Source organism: Syngnathus acus, chromosome 16, assembly GCF_901709675.1.
Source record: "Syngnathus acus chromosome 16, fSynAcu1.2, whole genome shotgun sequence".
Lineage (NCBI taxonomy): Eukaryota > Metazoa > Chordata > Actinopteri > Syngnathiformes > Syngnathidae > Syngnathus > Syngnathus acus.
Window position 1 is genome coordinate 8,831,857 of NC_051101.1, and position 21,086 is coordinate 8,852,942.

General features: G+C 38.6%; 3 protein-coding genes across 3 annotated transcripts; all 3 read right to left on the minus strand.

The window, feature by feature from the left end:
* Positions 1-1,135: 1,135 nt before the first annotated feature.
* mal2 (mal, T cell differentiation protein 2) lies at positions 1,136-4,418 on the minus strand. Its single transcript, XM_037273990.1, has 4 exons — positions 4,169-4,418; positions 3,360-3,530; positions 2,511-2,711; positions 1,136-2,252 (listed from the first exon to the last, which is right to left on the minus strand). Exons 1-4 carry the CDS (start codon positions 4,283-4,285, stop codon positions 2,181-2,183), a joined length of 561 nt encoding a protein of 186 aa, XP_037129885.1. The 5' UTR covers positions 4,286-4,418; the 3' UTR covers positions 1,136-2,180.
* A 1,153-nt stretch (positions 4,419-5,571) lies between these two features.
* On the minus strand, positions 5,572-7,893 carry LOC119135973 (CD209 antigen-like). The gene is made up of 4 exons (XM_037274009.1): positions 7,690-7,893; positions 7,534-7,617; positions 6,591-7,430; positions 5,572-6,061 (listed from the first exon to the last, which is right to left on the minus strand). Exons 1-4 carry the CDS (start codon positions 7,868-7,870, stop codon positions 5,679-5,681), a joined length of 1,488 nt encoding a protein of 495 aa, XP_037129904.1. The 5' UTR covers positions 7,871-7,893; the 3' UTR covers positions 5,572-5,678.
* Positions 7,894-8,447: 554 nt separating this feature from the next.
* On the minus strand, positions 8,448-14,336 carry colec10 (collectin sub-family member 10 (C-type lectin)). Its single transcript, XM_037273658.1, has 7 exons — positions 14,128-14,336; positions 12,445-12,516; positions 10,829-10,900; positions 9,824-9,877; positions 9,562-9,657; positions 9,272-9,489; positions 8,448-9,104 (listed from the first exon to the last, which is right to left on the minus strand). Exons 1-7 carry the CDS (start codon positions 14,228-14,230, stop codon positions 8,865-8,867), a joined length of 855 nt encoding a protein of 284 aa, XP_037129553.1. The 5' UTR covers positions 14,231-14,336; the 3' UTR covers positions 8,448-8,864.
* Positions 14,337-21,086: the final 6,750 nt, after the last annotated feature.

A 21,086-nucleotide genomic window follows, 5' to 3' on the forward strand; every position in this document is an offset into this window, starting at 1 on the left:
GCGTTTTTTAAATTTTATTTAAGACTTTTTTTCACTCTTAATGTGAAGACTCGGCCGTTACCGTGATGAAAGAGGTCAGTTAAACAGAACTAGCTTGGATGTTTGATGTTTGGAAAAAATAATGAAAAGAAGTATTTAAGAACACGTCTTTACGTCTGTGAATAAATAACTGACAGTTTCTCATAATAGAATATTTTGTACCATCAAGTTCCACGATTTAAAAAAAAAAACATGTACCGAATGTCAGTCAATGAGCGTCATCTAGCGACTGATGTTTGAACGACAACAGACGATGACATTTACCCCAAATAATAAAATAATAAAAATAATAAAAGTGTCTAACTTGCGTTACGGTTATCGATTTCAATGTCCCAGTTTGAATAAAAACTTTTAAAATGTCTTTAAATTCACAATGGACCCCGTGGAGGCTATTTTGTGTGTTTTGGGGTGTTCTCTTGTATTGAGGGGTGCTGGATGGCCGCTGTTACTTTTTTTTCCCTTTGTCTTTTAGCTTTGATTTGCTTTGATGGCTTTTATGTTGAGCACTTTCTGACTTTCTTTGTGGCGCCGTTGTGTGGCAGCCTTTTGAGAGCTCATTGAGTTGCGCTCATGTGTCTTTTGTATACCCACTCTGTGGTATGGATACTGCTGGGGCCTGAATTTCCCCACCCCTGGGGATCAATAAATATTCAATCAATCAATCAATCTGTTCACTGCATGCCAGTAACGAAATGTTTCACTACCATTTAATTTTATTTCTCGTTCATTTTTGAGGCAGGGGGTGGATGTCCATACACTAACTTACACATTGCATTTGAAAATTAGTTATTGTAATCCTGATTTTTTCCCCCCCCTCCATGTTCAATGTCTGTAATACAAGACTCTCGTTTAGCCACTAGAGGTTGACAGTGAGACATGTTTTAAACGGAGACTATGTTTCAGCTTTCAAGATTAAAAACCGGATCCGTGGTGTATTTTGGGTCATTTGTTTGTTTGTGTCCTTCGACAGTTTTAAAGTGATTAAACTTATGATTTTGTCTTCTCTTTTTATTCAAATAAAACATGACAAAGAGCCTGGCATTACAAATAGGGGTGTGAAGACTTTATATATGTATCCAGCAAATAAATGACATGGCATTTTGTAGGATTTTATTGCAGTTTCACTTTTCATTACTTCGCAAAATGTCCTAAAATGTAACAAAGGCACAAGCATTCAAACAATCTATTTTAAATTAGTAATAATTTACTACTGTAATACAAACCGTGATAGCCTACACTAAATCTAACTAATCACTGTAAAGTGGTACATCAATCAACAATTTAATATGATAATGATTTGTTCTTAATGTAAATGAACTATTATTATCCATTGAAATAACTGCGTAGGTTATGTTGAAATTCTTTAATATTGGTAGACTTGAGTGTTTAATCCTATAAATTATAGAGAAGGTACGCAATGTCATATGTATGTATAAAACCAACTGTGTAGTTTGTTAAAATTCTTTAAAATATCAATATTGGGAGATCTGTGTGTTTAATCTTACCTGTTGAACAGAAGCTATACAATGATGTAATCGAACAAAATGTTTTCTTATAGAAATTCAAATACCATATCAGTACATATTTCAAAAAATTAATAACATAATGTCACTTGTGAGGTGAGTTTCCATTCCCTTTGCACCCCTTTTTTGTAGGGCCTGTCCAAGAAAATGTTCAAGCATATTAAGTTTCTGTTTTTGTGCATGAAACAAAAGTAGCACGACTCAGTGAGATTTAGAAGTTTTGGAATTGGGAAACATTCTCTTCATAGAGGATGTGAATCCAGTAGAATAAGGAAGTCAGTGTTTGTGTGAATAAAAAACTAGTTGCATAAGTGTCACGGACATGACAAACATACATGCAATATAAAATAGCAACATTTTTCAATGTTGTCTCATCAATTTACGACACCACTCAACATGTGTGAGATGTTAATAACCTTAGAACAAATATTGGTCATTCGGTAATGAATAAAGTCCACAAAAAAAATAAAAATAAAATTCACAAGCTGATCATACTTGAAAAGGGGCATTCCAATTTCACAATGAATAATAGCAGCATGATTTATGAAGCTATTCTATTGTAGTATTGTGAATGTTTCTCCTGTTGGTGGAGATCAGGTGCAAAATTCGGGTTTCAGGTTAAATCCTCCACCTCTTGAAGGCCATCACCAAACTGCAGCTGTAGCATAGCGTCACCACAAATGCAAATATCTGTGACGACAAAACAGATTATGGAGAGGATATAACATGTTTGGGAAAGCTGGCAATCGCAAATATTTGAGGAGAATTTGAATCCAAACAGTAGACTGATGCCCCCCCCGCCCACCCACATATATGCCATATAGTGTAACGTCACCTGTCTGCAGGATCCTCATTATTATTGTGTCAGTGGAGACACATTGTAGAGGGTTGAAGGTTTGAATATAAATATGCACAATTAGAAAGGTGTTTGAAAAAGACTATACTCACTGTGGCCACCACGTTAATATTGTACTGGTTGCCAGTCAGCAGAGTGAATACATTTCCCCGAGGGTAGTGGATGCACATTACAGTTCCTGTACTGTTTGGCAGTGGTGTGATGATGGCTCCTCCATTGGCTGCCGTTGTTGCCGCCTCCAGCACAAAGGCGGCAAAATAGAAAAGCAAAGCTAAAAAATGGTAAAAAACATCCTGTAAATGAGAAAAGGGGACGTATTAGGACGGCACACAGCACACAAAATAAACAAGATAATTCTAAAAGTTTCATGTGTCAATAAATTCAACTAACTGTAAAGTTTATATAAACATGCAGAAGTGTATCAATAATTCCACGCACTATAAACATAGCGAAATGAAAAGGGCAGATTTAAAAGAGAAAAAAAAACGAGATTGTATTGCATTACAGAGGAAAACAAAAGAGTGAAAGGGGGAGTTTGTGTTGAAGGGGTTGGGAGAGCAACAGCGAGGTCTTTGTTGTCTTCTGCTGTGAGCTCATCATCCATGTCGCTCATTGTTCTGATGAAAACAAACATAGCACGTTCGGCTTCTTTTGAATGACGCTTAGCACCTAGAGCAAGGCTGCAGGTCACACTTCACAGAAACTGCACTGGTTTCTGGGTTATGCCAAACAAGATTTGCTGGCCAGGCCATGCAAACATCAGTATTTTTTTACCCTGTGATTAGTTATTCAGATCAAAACTGCTATAGCCAAGTCTGATGAGCAAAACATTTCAACTTCTATCTTCTATAGAGACAAAATGACAGCCGCTAACTCAATGGATACATGACTAGATGACTGCTTAAATGAGTAAACCAACGACAGAGTCAAATACAACCTACCGAAAAGTTCCAGTCAATACTTATGCGGTCAGCCAGGCCGGTGATGAGGAAAAGGAGGTAGGTGGAGGAGAGGAAGAAGCAAGTTACAGACACAAACATCACCCAGCCCTGCAGCAGAGGGACTGGCACGTTGGAGGAAGCTACCAGGATCCATACCAAGCCGCCAAATATCTGGAGATACAAGGCAAAGGAACACAACGTTTCAAAATACACCCATTGAGAAAGATAGCAAAAATAAACGGTACTTTAATATAGCCACTGCCGGTTTGACAATCGGAAACTATATCTATGAAAATACCTCAGAACCAGAAATGCAACTCATGGTAACATAGGACACGGTTTACTAGCTGGTCATCACAACATGGAGAAATTCAATTAATCAAATAACCAAAATAATAAACCATTCAATATACATTGCTTATTATACTGAACATGTGTTAGTTGCAGTAAACCCTATACAAACGGTTAATAGTTTTCTTAATTTGAAGTTAGTTACTCTAGCATGACTGCAAAGAAGTGCTCAGATTGTTTTTATAATTGTATAACAAATTCAGGTTCAACAATATTTGACTGGAATATCACAATCACAACATTGCAATTAAAGAATACATATATAAACATGTCAAATACAGTTTAAATATGAGAGAAAGGGTTAAAATAAGCAACCGCTCAGAGGTGTCAAGAACCGTGAGATCACCTTGCAAGTTCTAAAGGTTGTCAGGAGAGACCATGAGGTTGCAACAAGTTTACTATGTTGCAATGCAAAACAACCACAGGAGTGATCTCATGAGTTCAGGATCCACACTTACTATTTCTAAGCAGATAAGCGCCCCAGAATAAGTCCTCAACACTTCCAGTCCCAAAGGTAACGAAATTGTGGGCGCTGAGAAGGTGGTGGCAGCTGGATTGGTGGCTGGCTCCGACATCTCTCTGTCCGCCTCTCTCGCCGCTCTTTCTCGGCCTCCTCTCTCGCTCTCTCACCCCTGAGGTAACAGGGCAGCCACTGGCACAAAGGACAGGAGACTCGGGCGAAATTCCTCCGGTGTCATGTGTCTCTCCAACAGAACAGGTCGGACAGGTGCACCGGCCACTCCTTTGGAACCGTGATGCTGCGTTCATAGACATCGCGGATTCACGGAAATCTCCACATCCAAATAGCCTGCGCGAAAAATGGTCGCTTTCATGAGGACTTATTTCAATTACAGTACATCAACTGTATTTAACTAAAAAGGCTGCAAGTGTATGCAAATGTTATTGAAAGATCATAATCCAATTTATAATTGATAGTTTCTGAAGGCAACCAGGCTGTATACCAGAAAGTACTGCAAAATATGTATAAATATTATTATTAAAAATCTATTAAGGTAGTAAATTACATTCAAATAATAACGAAATTAGAAAATTAATTAAAATGCATTGTACTGCTTCCTCATATATCCATATGTGTGGAGATATGGAGAAACACAATCAAATAAAAATGCTCATCCTATTTTCATCCTCTCGAAATTATATCTATTTTTTATATAATTATACACACGACTATGTAGAGAACCACCAACAAATCTAATCCCTATCCCCTTTCAACATGACCGAGTTCATGGAGTGCATTGTTTTTGGACTTCAATTCCATTTTATATTGATGACGGCATTCAACGATGCTTTGTTTGTCTGGTCTTACTTTTAAATTAACATGTTCAATTAAAACATCATTATATCTTTTGCATGGAGTTGTGGTTCTTCCAATCACATCTGAAGGCAACAAGTCTGCAATTAATCATTGAAACACTGACTCACTGTATTCCTTTTTGTAAGAAGAAAGATAATGATGAACCAAGTCATTCATTGATTACTCATAAGTGACCAAGAGAAGAAAAGAAACTGAATGAAGGGACAATGGTGTGGAAGCTGGTTAACTAAATGCAGGACCATATAAGTCAAACAAATTAAACCTGACAACAGAGAAAGAATGAGAAAGACTGCCATGCTGCAGTTAATATTTAGCTAGGATATGGAATACAACTACCAATATTGACATAACCTCCAAAAGGGCATTCCGGCCCAGGGGAAGAGGAGTGGTGACGAGTTCCAGTGAATCAAGGGACGTTGTGAAGATCTACCATTCCATGGTTTTTAAGAGCCAAACATGACTTTCTCCAAGACTATCTATCCTTTCCTAAAAACGACGTGGCATCAAAAAAGAGATAGTACAGTGTTTGTATTTTGTTTTTCTTTATTAGCACAGTGGTTGACTTTGTTCTACACTCGTATGACAGGTAAGCATGTTAAAATGTAACTGAAAAAATGGATTGTACGTTAAAGTCATTCATCCTCACAAATCCAAGCGAGTTCAGTGCTGCAGGGTAAGTCGTTCCATCCCTGCCCTGAACGTGACAACTCCACACAGTCCTCGGAACTGGAATCATCATTCGGCTCCCCTTTCTGCCAAAATCCATCAAAGTTCAGTTCGTCTCCATTCACCCACTTCCACTTGCCCTCATGCGCCAAGTCAGACAGACCGATCCACACTCGATCATAATATGTAACAATAAAATCCTGCTCTTCTTTTGAGGTGACAATGACCAGGTCACCTCCTCGGTCTTGACACTTTCTTCTGCTCGATCTCCATGAATTGCTGTCGCCTTTGTCCGAGATGAAATAGCATTTCTCCTTGAATTTAACCCAATTTGTTGGGCACAGTTTTTCTATAAGAAGAACAAACATTATAATATTTTAATGCAATGTAGTAATTAATACATTAATAATGAATATAATTTATGAGAAAAATAAATCCAGCAAAATTACTTAATTTAGATATCTATAGACAGATAGACGGAGAGAGAGAGAGAGAGAGAGAGAGAGAGAGAGAGAGAGAGAGAGAGAGAGAGAGAGAGAGAGAGAGAGAGAGAGAGAGAGAGAGAGAGAGAGAGAGCGCGGGGTGGATGAGGGATGGACGGATGGACGGATGGATGGATGGATGGATGGATGGATGGATGGATGGATGGATGGATGGATGGATGGATGGATGGATGGACGGACGGGTGTATGGATGGATGGATAAATATATTTTTTCTTTCAGTTTTATTTCAATGGAGAGTGAAGCGAAAGTGTTTTTTATCTTCATGTGATCTTTATCTTGCCCATTTAACTGTGCTTATCGGGAATCTCAAAGAAGGAAAGATGTGTGTTTACAATTAGGTTCCAACTTGTTTTTTGTGTGTGTGCAGTACTTGCCTGTTCTGTCTTTATTCAACGCATGAGCCTCCTCCTTAAAGCCGTCTCGACTTGCAACTACTTTGCTGAATCGGCTCTGCAGCACCTCCAGCTCGTTGGTCAGGTTGCTGGACACTGATTTCAGTTGGTCCCGCTCAACTGTGAGGTTGTCCCGCTCTGCCCTGAGGCCATCTCGCTCTGTTTGAAGGGTAACTTTCTCATGTTTGAGGCCATCTCTCTCACGTTTGAGAGCTTCTTGTTCTTTTTGGAGGATGTCTTTCTCATTCTTGAGGTTGTCTCGCTCATTTTTGAGAACCTCTTGCTCCTTGTGGAGAGAGCTTTTATCTATCTTGAGAGTATCACGCTCACTTTTGAGAACTTCATGCTCAATTTGAAGGGTGTCTCGTTCCTGTTCAAGTGTCTCTTTATCATTCTTTAGGGTGTCCACCTCATGCTTGAGCTTTTCTTCTTCGATTTTGAGGACGTCATGCTCAACTTTGAAGGTGTCTCGCTCATTTGTGAGGACCTCCTGCTCATTATGAAGTGTGTCCAGCTCAGTCCTGATAGTACCTCGTTCAATTTTGAGGCCGTCGCGTTCATCGTGGAGGGCGTTTCGCTCGCTTTCTAGCACGTCTCGTTGGTTCTGAAGGGCGTCTCGCTGATTTTGAAGGCGATCTCGTTCCCCCTCGACCGTGCCCTTCTCTTTGGTCAGAGAGCAGATCTTAGTCTCTAATTGCTTATTGCTTTCTGACAAGGTGTTGTATCTGCCTTGCAACTGGAAATATTGTGAAGTCACATTTTGACAGGTGGTGAGTGCGGTGGGCGGATGTTCAGCGTCTGTCAGAGGGCTCGGTCTGATGTCTGGAATATTAATGAGCACATAATAGCAAGTGTTGGTGAACTACAGCAATGACATAAGTGCAATGATGTTGGGACTTGTAATCATGTCCAGACATGTACTCACATTGGCCCACCATGGCTATGATAACAACTAGCAGGAGAAGATAGAGCAATCCTAAACACACTGCAACACCTCCAATCCACCATGCTGAGTCACAAATAAGAAATACAGATTGGTGTTTGCTCATTTTTAAAATGTATACATTTAAATTGTTCTTACCTGGTTTAGAAAATCTCCCTCCGTGATTTGATTTCGATTCCATTAATTCCCACCCATCTCCTGTAACCACCCCTAAGTTTCGGTTAAATGTCACAGACATGTGTCCGATTTGTATTGATGCTTTCCTGGTTGTTACCCCACCAAGTGTTGCAATAAATAGTCCTTGCCAAGGCCCACGCATCTGCTGAATCAGGGAAAATGAATGGCCACACCTTTTGTTGAATTTAAAGGAGCCATCTGGGGGAATAAGTGTGATATGTGTCTTAATTTATTATCATCAATACGTATTATACAAATCCTAATATGAACTGTCATCTGTTGTTTTTAGGAACTCGCGTTAACTATCTGTACTTTTATCTAGAATGAGTAACTTGTAAAACTTTTGTTTGTTGTCTCTCATTATCAGTAGAAGGCGGTCTGAATCTTTGAGATTTCGGGACAGTCAGCAAATTCCAAACTTGTGCTTTGCGAAAACAGGAAGTCAGAAAAATTTGCAAGAGCACAATTGTTCATGTGCATGGATTTAAGGTCATTGCTCGACTTTTAAATGCCTCACCCCCCAAAAAAAGTATTTTGGACAGAAATTTGGACATGTCAGTCTTTGAGTCACTTTAGGGCATCATGGCTCAGGTGGTTGAGTGTTTGTCTATCAACCAGCAGGTTGTCGGTTTGGTTAAAGAAATACTTCCTATTAAGATCAACCAGCTTTTAATTTTCTGTCAGAAAAAAAAGAGAATGTATACTTGCAGCGTAAAACAAAAAATGCACACACACTCTGAAGGAGTTCTATTTTGAAGAAGAAAAATGAAAATACCAAACTGGGGACATACTTGATATACCCCCTAACAAAAAAAAAATATTTTCAAACAGAGACAAAATAACCTTGAGCACAGAGGACTGTTGATATTTGAACACTTCCGACTAATGAATAGAAATCTCTTGTATTTTGTCTACCATAGAGGCTGGTGCCTGTGCTGCTGATGCGTGCAAATGTTGTTGCAAAACCTCTTAAACATTTCGGTAAATGCATAAACACTATTGCGGAATGTTGAATTGCTGAGCGTGTGTGTACATCAATACATAAATGAGAGAGAGAGTTGCAGTCTTGAGTTGAAATGAAGTTGTAATAAGTGTGTCGGACTTGCCGAAAACGAAATCAAAATCTGTTCAATGACTTAAATTGCTGAGTCGATAGTCCCTCCACTTCCTCCTTCTCCTCTTATCCTGCTTTTTGGAAACTCACAGATGAAAAACATGGCCATGTCACACATAACATGACTCCACGTCCCTGTGCTGAGCAGCTCTACGCAGGTCGCATTGTGGTTGGTTGAAGTGAGTGCCTCATCTTGACTCCATGCACTAAAGTCCTTGAGTGGGTTGGAATCTGCAGCTTGGGAACTGTTTCTTCCATCATGCTGAAGAATAAATGTGAAAAACACAGTGAGTGTCTTTACACACCCTAGTGGCCAAATTTGCTCAGCATATTGGGCTTTTTCAACAATATTATTATTATTAACCTGAACTCTATTTTTAGCATTCATTAAACTTGGATTTACTGAAACCAAAAAAAGTATGTACATACGATAAGCGGGTCAGTGTTATTAGGCTGCACTCCGATGTACACCCTCGTGAGTCCAGCCTGACTGACATAATCAGCGATGAGACGGTTACTATTGCTATTGTTGGGCATGGCCAGGATACCGCCTCTCAGTTTGCAGTTCATTGAGGCCTCCTTGAACCTTTTGGACTCCTTCACCAGCAAGTAGTAGTGCTCATCACTTTCTGTCAGGCCCAACATGACTGGAAAAGAGATTTTTTTTTTTTTTATTGCATTAGAAAACAGTATATACGATCTTTAAATGAGAAACTCACTATTCTTGACAAACTTGACTGTGTTCCTCAGTTTGCCCAAATTGACATCCATCTGTCCAACCACCCTCCTGTACCTTCCACAGTCGCATGTAGTGCCTAGAAAAACAAAATCTTTGAGCAGAATCATCGCATTCTACTTCTGAAGATTTGGCTACAACATATTAAAATTGATGAGAGTGTAATTTCAACACAAATACATGAAGACAAATCCTGTAAGCTGCTTGAAACTGTTTCATAGTGCCATGAGGTTCCAGGGCCCTACCTGCTTTCCCTTTCAAACCCAAGGGTCCATCCAATCCTGCATCTCCTTTGTCCCCTACAGAGGAACACATGGTGCTTATTTTTCTGGCCAGGGCATATCTAGCACTAGGCGTGATTTAAAACAAAGCCAGTGTACAAAAAGTGTATATTTCTCAAATTAAAAATGAATTCAATTCAACAGTCAGTTGACAATGACACAATATTTTGGCAATTATATGATCTCTGAAATACAGTACATAATAAAATTTGCTAATCCACCACAAAATGGATTTATCAGATATATTGTTGTACTAACAAAATATTACCAATAGATGGCGACATCATACAAATGTGTACAATTTTAGAATTTCATCAGTGAAGTCAACAGTGTTTCTATGATATTGAAGTCTTCCATGAATGGTCTGGGTTTTGGCAATATGTGAAGAAGAACTTGCAAGAGGAGGGAGAACATGCAAACCCTCAACCTCAGAACCATGAGGCAGACGACCCAATAGCTCCATCACCAATAAAATGAACATATTGTTACATTAAATAGGATATATTGTGGAAAACTGCTGATAGTGAAACAAAATTGTATTGAATGACAGTAGGTAGATCTTATGTTGTCCATTCTGTTATCTAGTGGAAGAACATTTAATTTTCCTGCCTGTCACTTAATGTCACCGAAATATATATGAACACAGACATACTGTTTGTAGTAAATAAGTAATCATTTTGGGGAATATAAAATGAACTTGGATAATTTCCGGAAGTACGCATAATGATGTCTCTCCTTGGTTCACTAGTATGCTGCAGCACACTGGCTGAAAAGTGTAATATGATATTAGCTACAGCACAAAGGCTGATTTCAAGACATGGAATAGTGTGTATAAATTGGGATATAATTATTGATCACTCAGGTATTCTCTTGAAGGGGAATTTTATTAAGACCCATACTTTAAATAACACAATAAACAAGTCTATAGTGTTAATGTTCAATATTCTAATAAATTTCTCTATGTCGCACCTTGGTCTCCACTGGGTCCCATCTTTCCCATGTGACCAACGTCCCCCTTAAGCCCCACCTCTCCCGAAGCTCCTGGAAGTAGAGAAAAAAAAGAAATTGAAATTGATTCATTTTATATGTTCCTGGAAATAATAATAATAATAATAATAAGTCAAGGTAATATTTATTTGTTGTTGGACTGCCATTAGAGTGATTCTCTTTGTTGGTCAGGTTTAATTAGAGTACATAAAAGTTATTTAATGGAGTATGTAATTATCAACGTCAACACACACAAAAAAACTATCTGAGTCAAACTTGATTATGTTCTGCAAGGGAAATTTCTTGTCTTTTTTTTAAACAAAACCCACAGCTTAAGACTATTTCAAGGCTTAAAGTGTGTGCGTAAGTAAAGTACAGCCAAACCATGGCCTTCTGCTGTGATTATTTCCTCAGGAAACTATTTCACTGGAAATGAATGATATTTGAAATAGAAAGTGACACATTGGAGAGGGCTGTTGCTATGAGAGCAAAGTGGCACACACACATTCACAAGTTTATTTGCTTCTTGATGGTGTCTAAGAAGTGCTCATGAAATTTATGTGCTCTCAAGAAAATACAGTGCAAAATATTTGTCAAAATTAAATACAAGTACTATATGAGTATTTAAAAAGACCTTTCTAACAAAAACAATATTTTTCTAACTGCACATTACAATGACGCACTGAGAGCATACTGTGATGAAAGATTCCAATTGTTCTCTGCTTTTTATAGAAACTGGAGGTGTTGCTTTGCCTTCCCTGTGTTTCGAGTTGATGAATGTTGTACTCTGCGTGCTCAAACTAGCCAGTTAAACGGTTCATCCATCTTTCAGATAACACTTGCTCCTATCACTGCTGTTGCTTTTTATAATGGCCAAACCCGCCAACTGGCTTAACGTCTGGATTCCCCATGCAGCTGCTGGTGGATAAAGAGGTGGAAGGCCTCATTTTTTATTATGAAGACACATTTGAAATCACCTAAATATGATCGCAAAGACGGTAAAGCAGCTTTTCAAACTGTGACGACCATCCTGAGCTGAAGCCTTTATTGTATTCAGTTGTGTGTGTTTGTTGACATTAATAATCCAAGAGCAACGCATTGTTTTTGTTTCCACGGCATTAACTGCTCTTTAGTCCCTCTTAACATTCCAAAATTAAGCCACGCTTTCCTGTAAAATCTCCTAAATTAAAAAGGGGAAATTATGCGTCATCTGTTGAGCTCTTGACATACTGCAGCTGAGATGTTGGAGGCTGTAATGGTGCGACAGTTAGTAAGTGAACACATAGAAACCATAATGGCTCATGGCTACGCTGCTCTGAAGTCACTCCAAATGTTTACATTTAGTACTTACATTTATGAGGTTACTCAATGAAGATTTGTGGAGAATAACAACCTGGCAGCCATTGTGTGTGGGCATGTGTGTCTATTGGGATTTTACGATTCACCATATTCAGTTCCATACGTTCTATTTGTACCATGAAGTGGACTTGTAGCTTTCATTCAACACGATTTTTCAATATGCAGAGCAATGGTTGTAGAAATAGATGTTGGCATCAAGATGAATCATTGAAATGAGAAAAGTAATTAGGTCGTGCTACCTGGATGTCCTGGTGGTCCATTCTTCCCCATTCTGCCCTCATCTCCTTCATGTCCAATCTCACCTTGGTCTCCTGCATAGACAGAAAGACGATAAAGACGCACAAGAGAGTTCTCAAAACCGTTTAATTATATATCTTTATCAAAATCACTGGGGCATGAAGTCCACAATTGAGGGACGTGATTGAATGTGTGGTTAATGTTTTGCGGATGTGTTTTTGACTCTGCATGCTAATAAAAACACAGGCGAGGGCCTACTTCTTTTTTAATAGCAAAGCTTCCATTGAACTATTAATTATGACATCATTTTTGGGAGTCAAAACAAAAATGAGGTGTACAAGAGAGGTTTTGGCTACATGAGATGTCTGACGTAGCGGCCAGGGACACTTTGTAACCTAGGTGCCGGGCAAAGGCAGGAAAGCAACAAACATCTTTGAACTGAGGCATATTTAGATGCCCACTTTTAAAAGCCTTTTTGCCTTCATTCGTTTAGAATTGTTTTCTTTCTTTTACTCAAATGATAATTGGTGTGGCTATTTCTTACTGTACCATCATCAATTTATAATTGAGTATGCTACCTCCAAAGGTGAACACAATTGACGTCGGTTGACTTTCAAGTGGTTGTCATTTCTAGTTCTTAGGAGAAACACGGTTAAGTGAATTAATTCCTTCCAGGGTCAAATGGCACAATAAAAAAATAAAAATAAACAAAAGAAAAACTGTGTTGCATCAAGGTGAGTGGAGGCTTCATATATATAGCCATAATATTTATGGGTGATATTATAAAATTAATAAAATCAAGTTAGCATTGAGTCATTCTAGGATTGTGGGACATTTGTTTTGTCCCTGACAAAATGTTTCACAACACACATCCTGTTCAAAAAACAGGACGCTGACGTCTATGTAAAAGTGTGAGGCATTATGAAGCCTGAAAAAGAAGCTGTGATGGAGAAAACTGACAAAGTGTGGTTGCTGTGTAATTCGCAGCTAACCCAGAACCACACTATAGAATACACAAACATGGTTCAGGTCATTGTCATGTGATGAATTCTAGAGTCATTTTGAATCGGAGTCTTGTGCAAATAATCAATTCAGTTTAGCGGCAGCTGTTTAAACGCATACAATTCCACTGGGACTTTCTCAGTGGCACCACACACACAAACAGGTCTTGACTTCCTCACTTTCTCCACGTCATCTCACATTACGTTAGTGTCCTCTTGGCACAAAAGTGAGGAAAGAAAAATGCTGCTTAACTTTGCCTGGTGTGTGTTTTATTGGCTCTGTCTGAATCAGCAGGGGAATAAGCTACTGGATGTTGTAAAATGGAAAGGCATTCCCTCCTAAAAAAAAATCTGTGGGGTAGCAGTCAGCTCGTTGTTAAACAACAGGACATTACATGCTGGGTACCTTCACCAACAACTCTATAAAGACCTTGAAAATTATTCTTGGTGTTTCCTAAGAATTTTCCATTCGCTCTTTCATTTGACCACATACTGACATTAACAAAACAACCAATTTACAAGAGACAAGTCAACTTGTTAACAGTCTGGAATGGAAAAGTATTTGCATTCCTGAATCCTAGTTTATAGAGGCACTTACGCATAATAACGGAAGTAAATACATTTGACTTGAACCCTTTTGTTGCAGCAAAACAAAGCAGACATTAACAACATACATGTGTTTACCTTTAGCTCCAGGTATGAGGGCGTTGCTGCAGACTTGGGGAGATGCGGAAACGTAGGAGATAGCCGCCGTAACACAAAATAAGAATAACCCACTTGCCATCATGTACCAAAGGAAATGATTGAAAATTGTATGAGGATAACGCTTCCTTGGTGCTAAAGAGTGCCTACTGAGAGATGTTAGAAAAGAACAGTAGGTCAGTGCAGCACTAATGAGCACATAGCTTTATGTCAGAAAACACACACACACACACATGCTCATGTTTACATAGAGTTATCAGCTCCTTGTCATGCTATCAAACAACACATACCAGTCTGGTATTCTTCTGTGTTTAAGTCACAATAATTAACATGGAGCTTAACCAGAATCATCACAAGCCACTCACCTGACTTCAATATTCTACAATAGGGGTCACCAATATGGTATATTCCGAGGACCTCATGAGTAGTCTGTTTTAAAAATACCTCACCGTTGACGAGACAATATTTTCTAGGGAATGCTGTGAACGTGATCATTTGAAAATATAGAAGCATGAACAATTTTGTTACTCCTGCCCGACATCATCCTCCCTGTAAATCAATCTTTGTTGCACATATTTAGTTCAACAACGCAGAGGAAAAAAACACAAAACACTATTTAGCTGAACCAATCAGAGGATGGAAAAATGCTGACACCACTGCAAGACATCTTGAAGGTGCAAAGTGGTGAAACCGCTGAACAAAAAAATGGTTATTTTCAGAATGACAGCAATAAAAAAGTCATGGATCAGCTCTAAAATTGAATTCCTTCTTTGACTGTGCCACACCCATCCACATAGTTTAGTGGAAATTGGTTCCATATTTTCTTGCTGTATGTTTGCCATCTCCTGCACTGATATTGAAACTGACCCAAGGATGACTTGGTCTTGTGTTTTTCTTTTCATATCAGCACTGAATATCATCAGATCAAAAAGCTTTTTTGAGCCTCGAACCCATGCCAATGTGTTTGACAGACCAGCAAGACATGATAGACACAAAAACTATGCGTGAACAAACGCTGGTTTCTAAGTATGTGACCATGCCGTGATTAGAGGAGTTGGTGGGATAGAAGAAGAAAACCAGAGAAAGAGATAAAAAGGGAGTTCATGTGCAAAAAAAAAAAAAGAAAAGAGGCCTAATTACGGAAGAAGACACTGGGAGGGCAGAGAGAGGAAAAGTTAGGGAAGATATTGTGGTTTGTGCAACATGTTTTTGGCCCTGAGTCCAGGAAGAAGCCTGATTCTAGATTTTTTCCCCCTGAGATGACTTTTACTCCATTTTTGTGGCATTATAAGAAGCACTCAAGTGCCGTAGTCTCTGAGGTCCGACAAACGTTTGACAATATCAAAAGAGTACTAATCAGAAAGAAAACAAATTCATCGTCGTCAATTGCTTCCTTTGGGATTGGCTTTGGAATTTGAACTGGAGCTCATTGTTTCAGAGCCTTTGCTATGCTTGGCATTTGTTATTTATATTTGCAGGCACACTGTCACGTCAACAAACAGAGGCAGAGATCATTCAGACAAAATATCCACTAGTCCCCATTCAAACCTGCAGGGGGCAGAGAAAAAAACCCAACCACAATTCACCAAACTTTCTGTCAGATGCCAGGGATGGGCATATTGCCTACAGACCTAGGGGAAAGCCTGTTAGTGAATGAAAAAAAAAAATTAAACAGAGAAAGCAAAGAAAAGGAACCCTAAGAGACTCCTCAGTTCCTGCTCACACGCAACTGGTAGGAAATGGACTTGTTTGCTATAGTTCTAAGTTTGCTTAATGCTTGGTTTGTTTGAAATGTTTGGTTTGAGCTACAAACTGTGTTTATCTTAACTTTGAGTGGCTCAATCAATTTGTAGTTACTTATGTTTCATATTTTCCTACTATAGGTATGCAATTACTGAATTTAGTTCAATTTAAAATAATGCAATGTTTGCTTTGTTTAATGTTATCAACCTAATCTCCCTCTAATTAATTGTGCAATGAACTGCAAAGAGAAAAGAGGAAGATCTGAGTTCTTGCGTTCTAAGGACCAAAGCCCTTTTTCAAAGAACTGGGGAAAATCAGGACAACTTGACACACATGAAAACAAGATAGGCCAAATCCGCTTAGATGGATTAGGAAATGCCAAAACATCTTTTGTTTGCATTCATGACCTAATTTAACTCTTGAGAGGAAATGATTCAGACTTGTAACAGTGATGGAGTCAGTCATTCATAACTTTTTTGATCCTAATACTCATGTTTGTTTCCTTTGCTCAATCCTGAACCTTATTTCATGTCTTCCACAGACAATAGCAAGAAAACAAGTCAGGCTTCATGCTTGTGATATCACTGATAGAGCAAGACCAAAGTTTCTTTTGGCATTAAGTCATGTTTGTTCAAAACTTCGAAGACTTCAGGATATAGTTTCTGCTGAGGAATTTATGGATTTCAAAATCTGTGTATTTTGGTTCAGCAGTTCTTTTATGGTCCTGGCTTTTAATGTTGCTGACAATAGCTGGCTTGGTTGGGGAGACATGCTGTGAAGAACAACTAAAGCCAACAGCATGCTTTCTTATAAACTCTTACAAGAGGCCATGCTTAACCCTTTAACAGATGACATTGCTGACCTTTTGTGCATCAACCTTCACGTTGGGTTCATTGTAGACACTAAATTGTCCATTGATGTGAGTGTGACTGCTTCTTTGCCGACATGTGCTCTGGGTTGACTGGCAATTTGTCCAGGTTGTACTCTGCCTCTTGCCCAAAGTCACCGGAAATAGCTTCCAGCTTACCCGTGACCTCAATGAGGATACTTTTTATTGAGAATCAATCCTCTTTGGTCAGATTTCAACAGACTTAGTGGAAGGACATCTTGCATAAAACCCTCACCAGACAAATAATACTTTTTGTATGAGTGTGTCACAACACTCATGTTTGATCATTTTACATGGACTTTCTCTGCATTCCTGCTTGATGAGTACAACCTATACAAATGTACTTTACAAGCATCCTGAAGCTAATTGTATACATGTGGTTCATGTTGCTTTTTCTTACTAAGTGTGTGATTCACACCCTGACATTGAGAGGTGACTCTTGTGGTCAAGGCAGCAAAAAAACTCTTTGCTGCTTTACTTGCAGTTCACGTATCTTTTGAAGGTCAAACCTTTGTCGGCCAATCGTCACCAGAGATAAGTGGTTGTCTTTGCTGTCACCAACTTCTTCAAGAAACCTGGATGGTTGTGAGAGCAGTTGGAAATAATGAATCAAAATGTGATTATATTATGGCCAAACTGAAAAGTATGAAGATTGCGTGACTATCAGTGACACAAATACCTTGAACGGCACCAGGAGGCCTGAGACCGCCGTGACGATGAAAACGCTATTCATCATATTATGCAACAGCAAAGCATTCGTTGATTTTGAATGTCGGATAGGATTACTCTACCTTTTCGCTTGCTTTGGCAAGAATTTCCGTTCTGATTGAACATGACACAAGAATGGTGTCGACATGAAAAACATGGAGAGAAGCAAAGGTTGCGGGAAACGTTTTGTAGTCATTTCACACGTGTTGTGAAATCTCAGCTAACCCAAAATAAATCTGGGGAGACAGAAGCATTTCCAAGTTTTCATACCTCACTTGAATTTCCTGAAAATAAAGACAATCACTGTGAGGAATTTCAAAACAGGCATCATCTGAGCCCAACTAGTACAGTTCACCCGCAGGAATTGTTGAGCTATGATGATCAAGGAAAGTCAACAATCATAACATAATTTCTTTTCATTAGGAAAGCCACTAACATTATCAGGCTATTACTCATGGTAGGCAACTCCATGACCGCTTGGATGCTAGTGAATCAAACGCAGACACAGACACATCTGGTAAGTGCACATGGATACCTTATGGGACTATGATATATAAACTTCATGTAAAATGTCTGTGAAACTCCGATGAGGTAATGTCATGGCTTGAGCTTGCAAGGGCTTCTTCTGGGAATGTTGTTTTCAAAATTTTCATTGATCAAACACATGACGAAACAGAAATCGAAAATCTACCGACATAGCAAGCCGGCACATTTGCCAAAGGGCCATTTGCGTCAATGTGGGCGTGAACACAGCCAACTGGAATTGCCGTCAATCAAAGCGACTCCTCTCATTCCCGAAGTGAATGAAGAAGAAGTTGGTCTAAAAGTTGTTCAATCCAACAGTCTGCATCTACACTTTAGCAAAGATTATGGAAAGGTCATGGTATTTTTTGGGCACACATTTGATTGACATGGAAATGTAGTATGTATGACTGAAAGTACCAACGTTGAACCACAACACAGAAGTACATGTTTGCTGACTTTGGTTCAATGTCCAGGGCTTCTTTTATAGAGAGTAGAAGACAAAGGTTTGTCTTTTTCAACCATGACCAGCGGCTTTCCTCAAGTTTACACAAAGTGCTCTGTTTCTAAACCTCAGCCATCAGTTTATTGCCTTAACCTGATCCTAACCTTCACTCTGTTTGTCATACTTGCTTCTCATGTGTCGCCTGTTTGTCCATTTTGGGCTTGGGACACACATGAAACCCATTTTACTGTAGGTTTGTGTCAGGAAGAATTTTCGAATGTAATCTGACGCGATGTAAATTCAACTGGGAGCATCAGAAGTGACGCAGCTACGTGTGCGTTCATGATTGTGATGTGTATCAGTAACTGTGGAAAGTCATCTGCAATTTTCCGAACTCAGTAATTATCGTCACTCATTCATTATTTATTTAGACAGAAATCTGTGAATTCAAGTTACAGAATCCTTAAATGGTTACTTAAATAGGCAGACACTAATCTGTTCAGAAAGCTCAGAAAACACACTGTAGCGTGAACAACAAATATGGCGAGACAATAATGAAAACACGCTTATAAAATAATCTTGACCTCATGTTCAAGCCAACTTTAACAAAAAAAAATCTGGTTGACTGGATGAAAAGGGAGTATAAAAATACTTTTCTCTCCAGTTTCTATTCCATTTGGAGCCTTTTTCCCAAATTGTCACAGGGTTGATGAAATATCAGATGGGGTAAGATGCAAACACGTCAAGTGGGCGTAGTTGTCAGATGGATGTTAAGAAAACAACTTCACTCTTTCTCATGCCTCCACCTCACAGTTTTGGGTGTCACTCTGTTTTTCTAGCATACTTCATCCAGACATGTGGTTGCATTTCTACATCTCTCATATTCTTGATGATTGACATATTGCATTACATCTAATTCCTTCTGTGTGGATGTAAACTACACCTTTAAATATGGGAAATAACCGTTGGATTACCGAAGCTGAAACAACTCTATTCAATATTACACATCAGTATAAAAAAACAAAATGGTACTGTATTTTAAATGTGGTAATAAGACAGCGTCTTGAATTCGAATGAATGGTTTTGCTATAACGATATTTGCAGTCGTCTTGTGTATCCGTTCATCCATCCGACTTTGCGTAAGAGTCAACGCATACCCTGGACAGGTCACTTGGCACATAGAGTCAAACAATCACTCAAATTGGTAACTATGGAAAATTCAAAGTCTTCAGTTAACTGAATATGCAGAATCTTCTGACTGTCTGCTGTATGCACAATTGCTCCATTTCAACCATGTTGCTCTTATTTATTAATTATTTATTCATTGTTTTTATTTATTCATTGTATGCGCCTTCTTGTTTTTACTTTTTGTATTGTTTACTTGAATGTTTTGTTTGTCCGTGGACCAATATAATGTAATATATATATACATACATATATATATATATATATATATATATATATATATATATATATATATAATATGTAATATGTCTGGTGACTGTGGGATAGTAGGAAACGCAATTTCGATCTCTTTGTGTGTCTTGACGTGAAGAAATTGACAATAAAGCAGACTTTGACTTTGACACTAGGTCAGCAGATTGCCTGGCTACAATTCTTCATATATTATAAACAGTTATTTTAACATAATACATATACAAAGTACATAGATATAAAAAGAGTCAAAATGAAGGACTTTAAAAAATCCTAACCCAATCCTTGGCTAGGATGGGAGACAAAGCTTTTACTCTCCCCAAATTTCTGAAAATACTTTCATAACTTAAAAAATAAAGAAAACACAGCTGAATAGTGACCGTTGCTATTCCTTGATTTATGAAAGTGAGAGGAAGAAGACTACAACTAAGTTCTTGGCCTCAAAACTTGTACTATATCTAATGCCACACAGTATAAATCACTGGCATTCTGAATTTAATTTTGAAGCTCCTTGACTTCACAGAATGACAACAGAAATCTGGATTTGCATTCGAAGACTAATGTTGAAGATCGCCATGTTGATTTAGGCATTAGTTCCTGGATTTGGACAAAAATCATACTAGCGGTCATTACCTTATTGGTGCAGATTCATCAGGTGCGTCATAGCACGCCAAAGCACTGCATCTGTTCTATTTGATTGCCCAATACCTGGCATTGAAAAGTGAAGTATAGTATGACGTGTGTATGTGATCCATCCTAATGTTTGGGAAAAGTGATGTACAGCCCGAATGGTTGCGTGACATATGGGTCCGTGACAGTCTGTTCTGCGCTCCCACACTCGGCCCTATAAATCCTTCCAACGATGCGGCGGTTAAAGTCTGACACGAGAAAGAAAAGAGAAGAGCAGGAGACGATGACGAGTAATTGATTCCAACTCGGAAACAAATTGATGTAAAGCCACAGCAAAAGCAAACATCATTTGAAAAAGTACAGGGATGTGAGATGAAAAACATGCATCACTGATGTATGACATTTTTCCCATGGCCCAAAGTTATACCACATTTTCATTTTTGGGGGGGATGACAACATCAGGGTGTTGGAAACAGAAGGGTATGTACAATGCTAAGTTTTATAGAAAAACAAAAACTGTTTAAGAAAATCAAACACCTTTAGCTAAAAGATGCTATTATCGTACGGACA

Bases quoted from the DNA above. Each gene is read 5' to 3' on its own strand.
- mal2 (XM_037273990.1), bottom strand. From the start codon at position 4,285: ATGTCGGAGCCAGCCACCAATCCAGCTGCCACCACCTTCTCAGCGCCC. The intron at 3,531-4,168 runs GTAAGTGTGGAT...TTGTATCTCCAG, and splicing joins CGCTTATCTGCTTAGAAATA to ATATTTGGCGGCTTGGTATG. The intron at 2,253-2,510 runs GTGAGTATAGTC...TTGTCGTCACAG, and splicing joins ATATTAACGTGGTGGCCACA to ATATTTGCATTTGTGGTGAC.
- LOC119135973 (XM_037274009.1), bottom strand. From the start codon at position 7,870: ATGCGTGGGCCTTGGCAAGGACTATTTATTGCAACACTTGGTGGGGTA. The intron at 7,431-7,533 runs GTGAGTACATGT...TTAATATTCCAG, and splicing joins CATAGCCATGGTGGGCCAAT to ACATCAGACCGAGCCCTCTG. The intron at 6,062-6,590 runs GCAAGTACTGCA...TTCTTCTTATAG, and splicing joins GTTGAATAAAGACAGAACAG to AAAAACTGTGCCCAACAAAT.
- colec10 (XM_037273658.1), bottom strand. From the start codon at position 14,230: ATGATGGCAAGTGGGTTATTCTTATTTTGTGTTACGGCGGCTATCTCC. The intron at 12,517-14,127 runs GTAAACACATGT...CTGTCTATGCAG, and splicing joins CCTCATACCTGGAGCTAAAG to GAGACCAAGGTGAGATTGGA. The intron at 9,105-9,271 runs GTATGTACATAC...TTTATTCTTCAG, and splicing joins ATAACACTGACCCGCTTATC to CATGATGGAAGAAACAGTTC.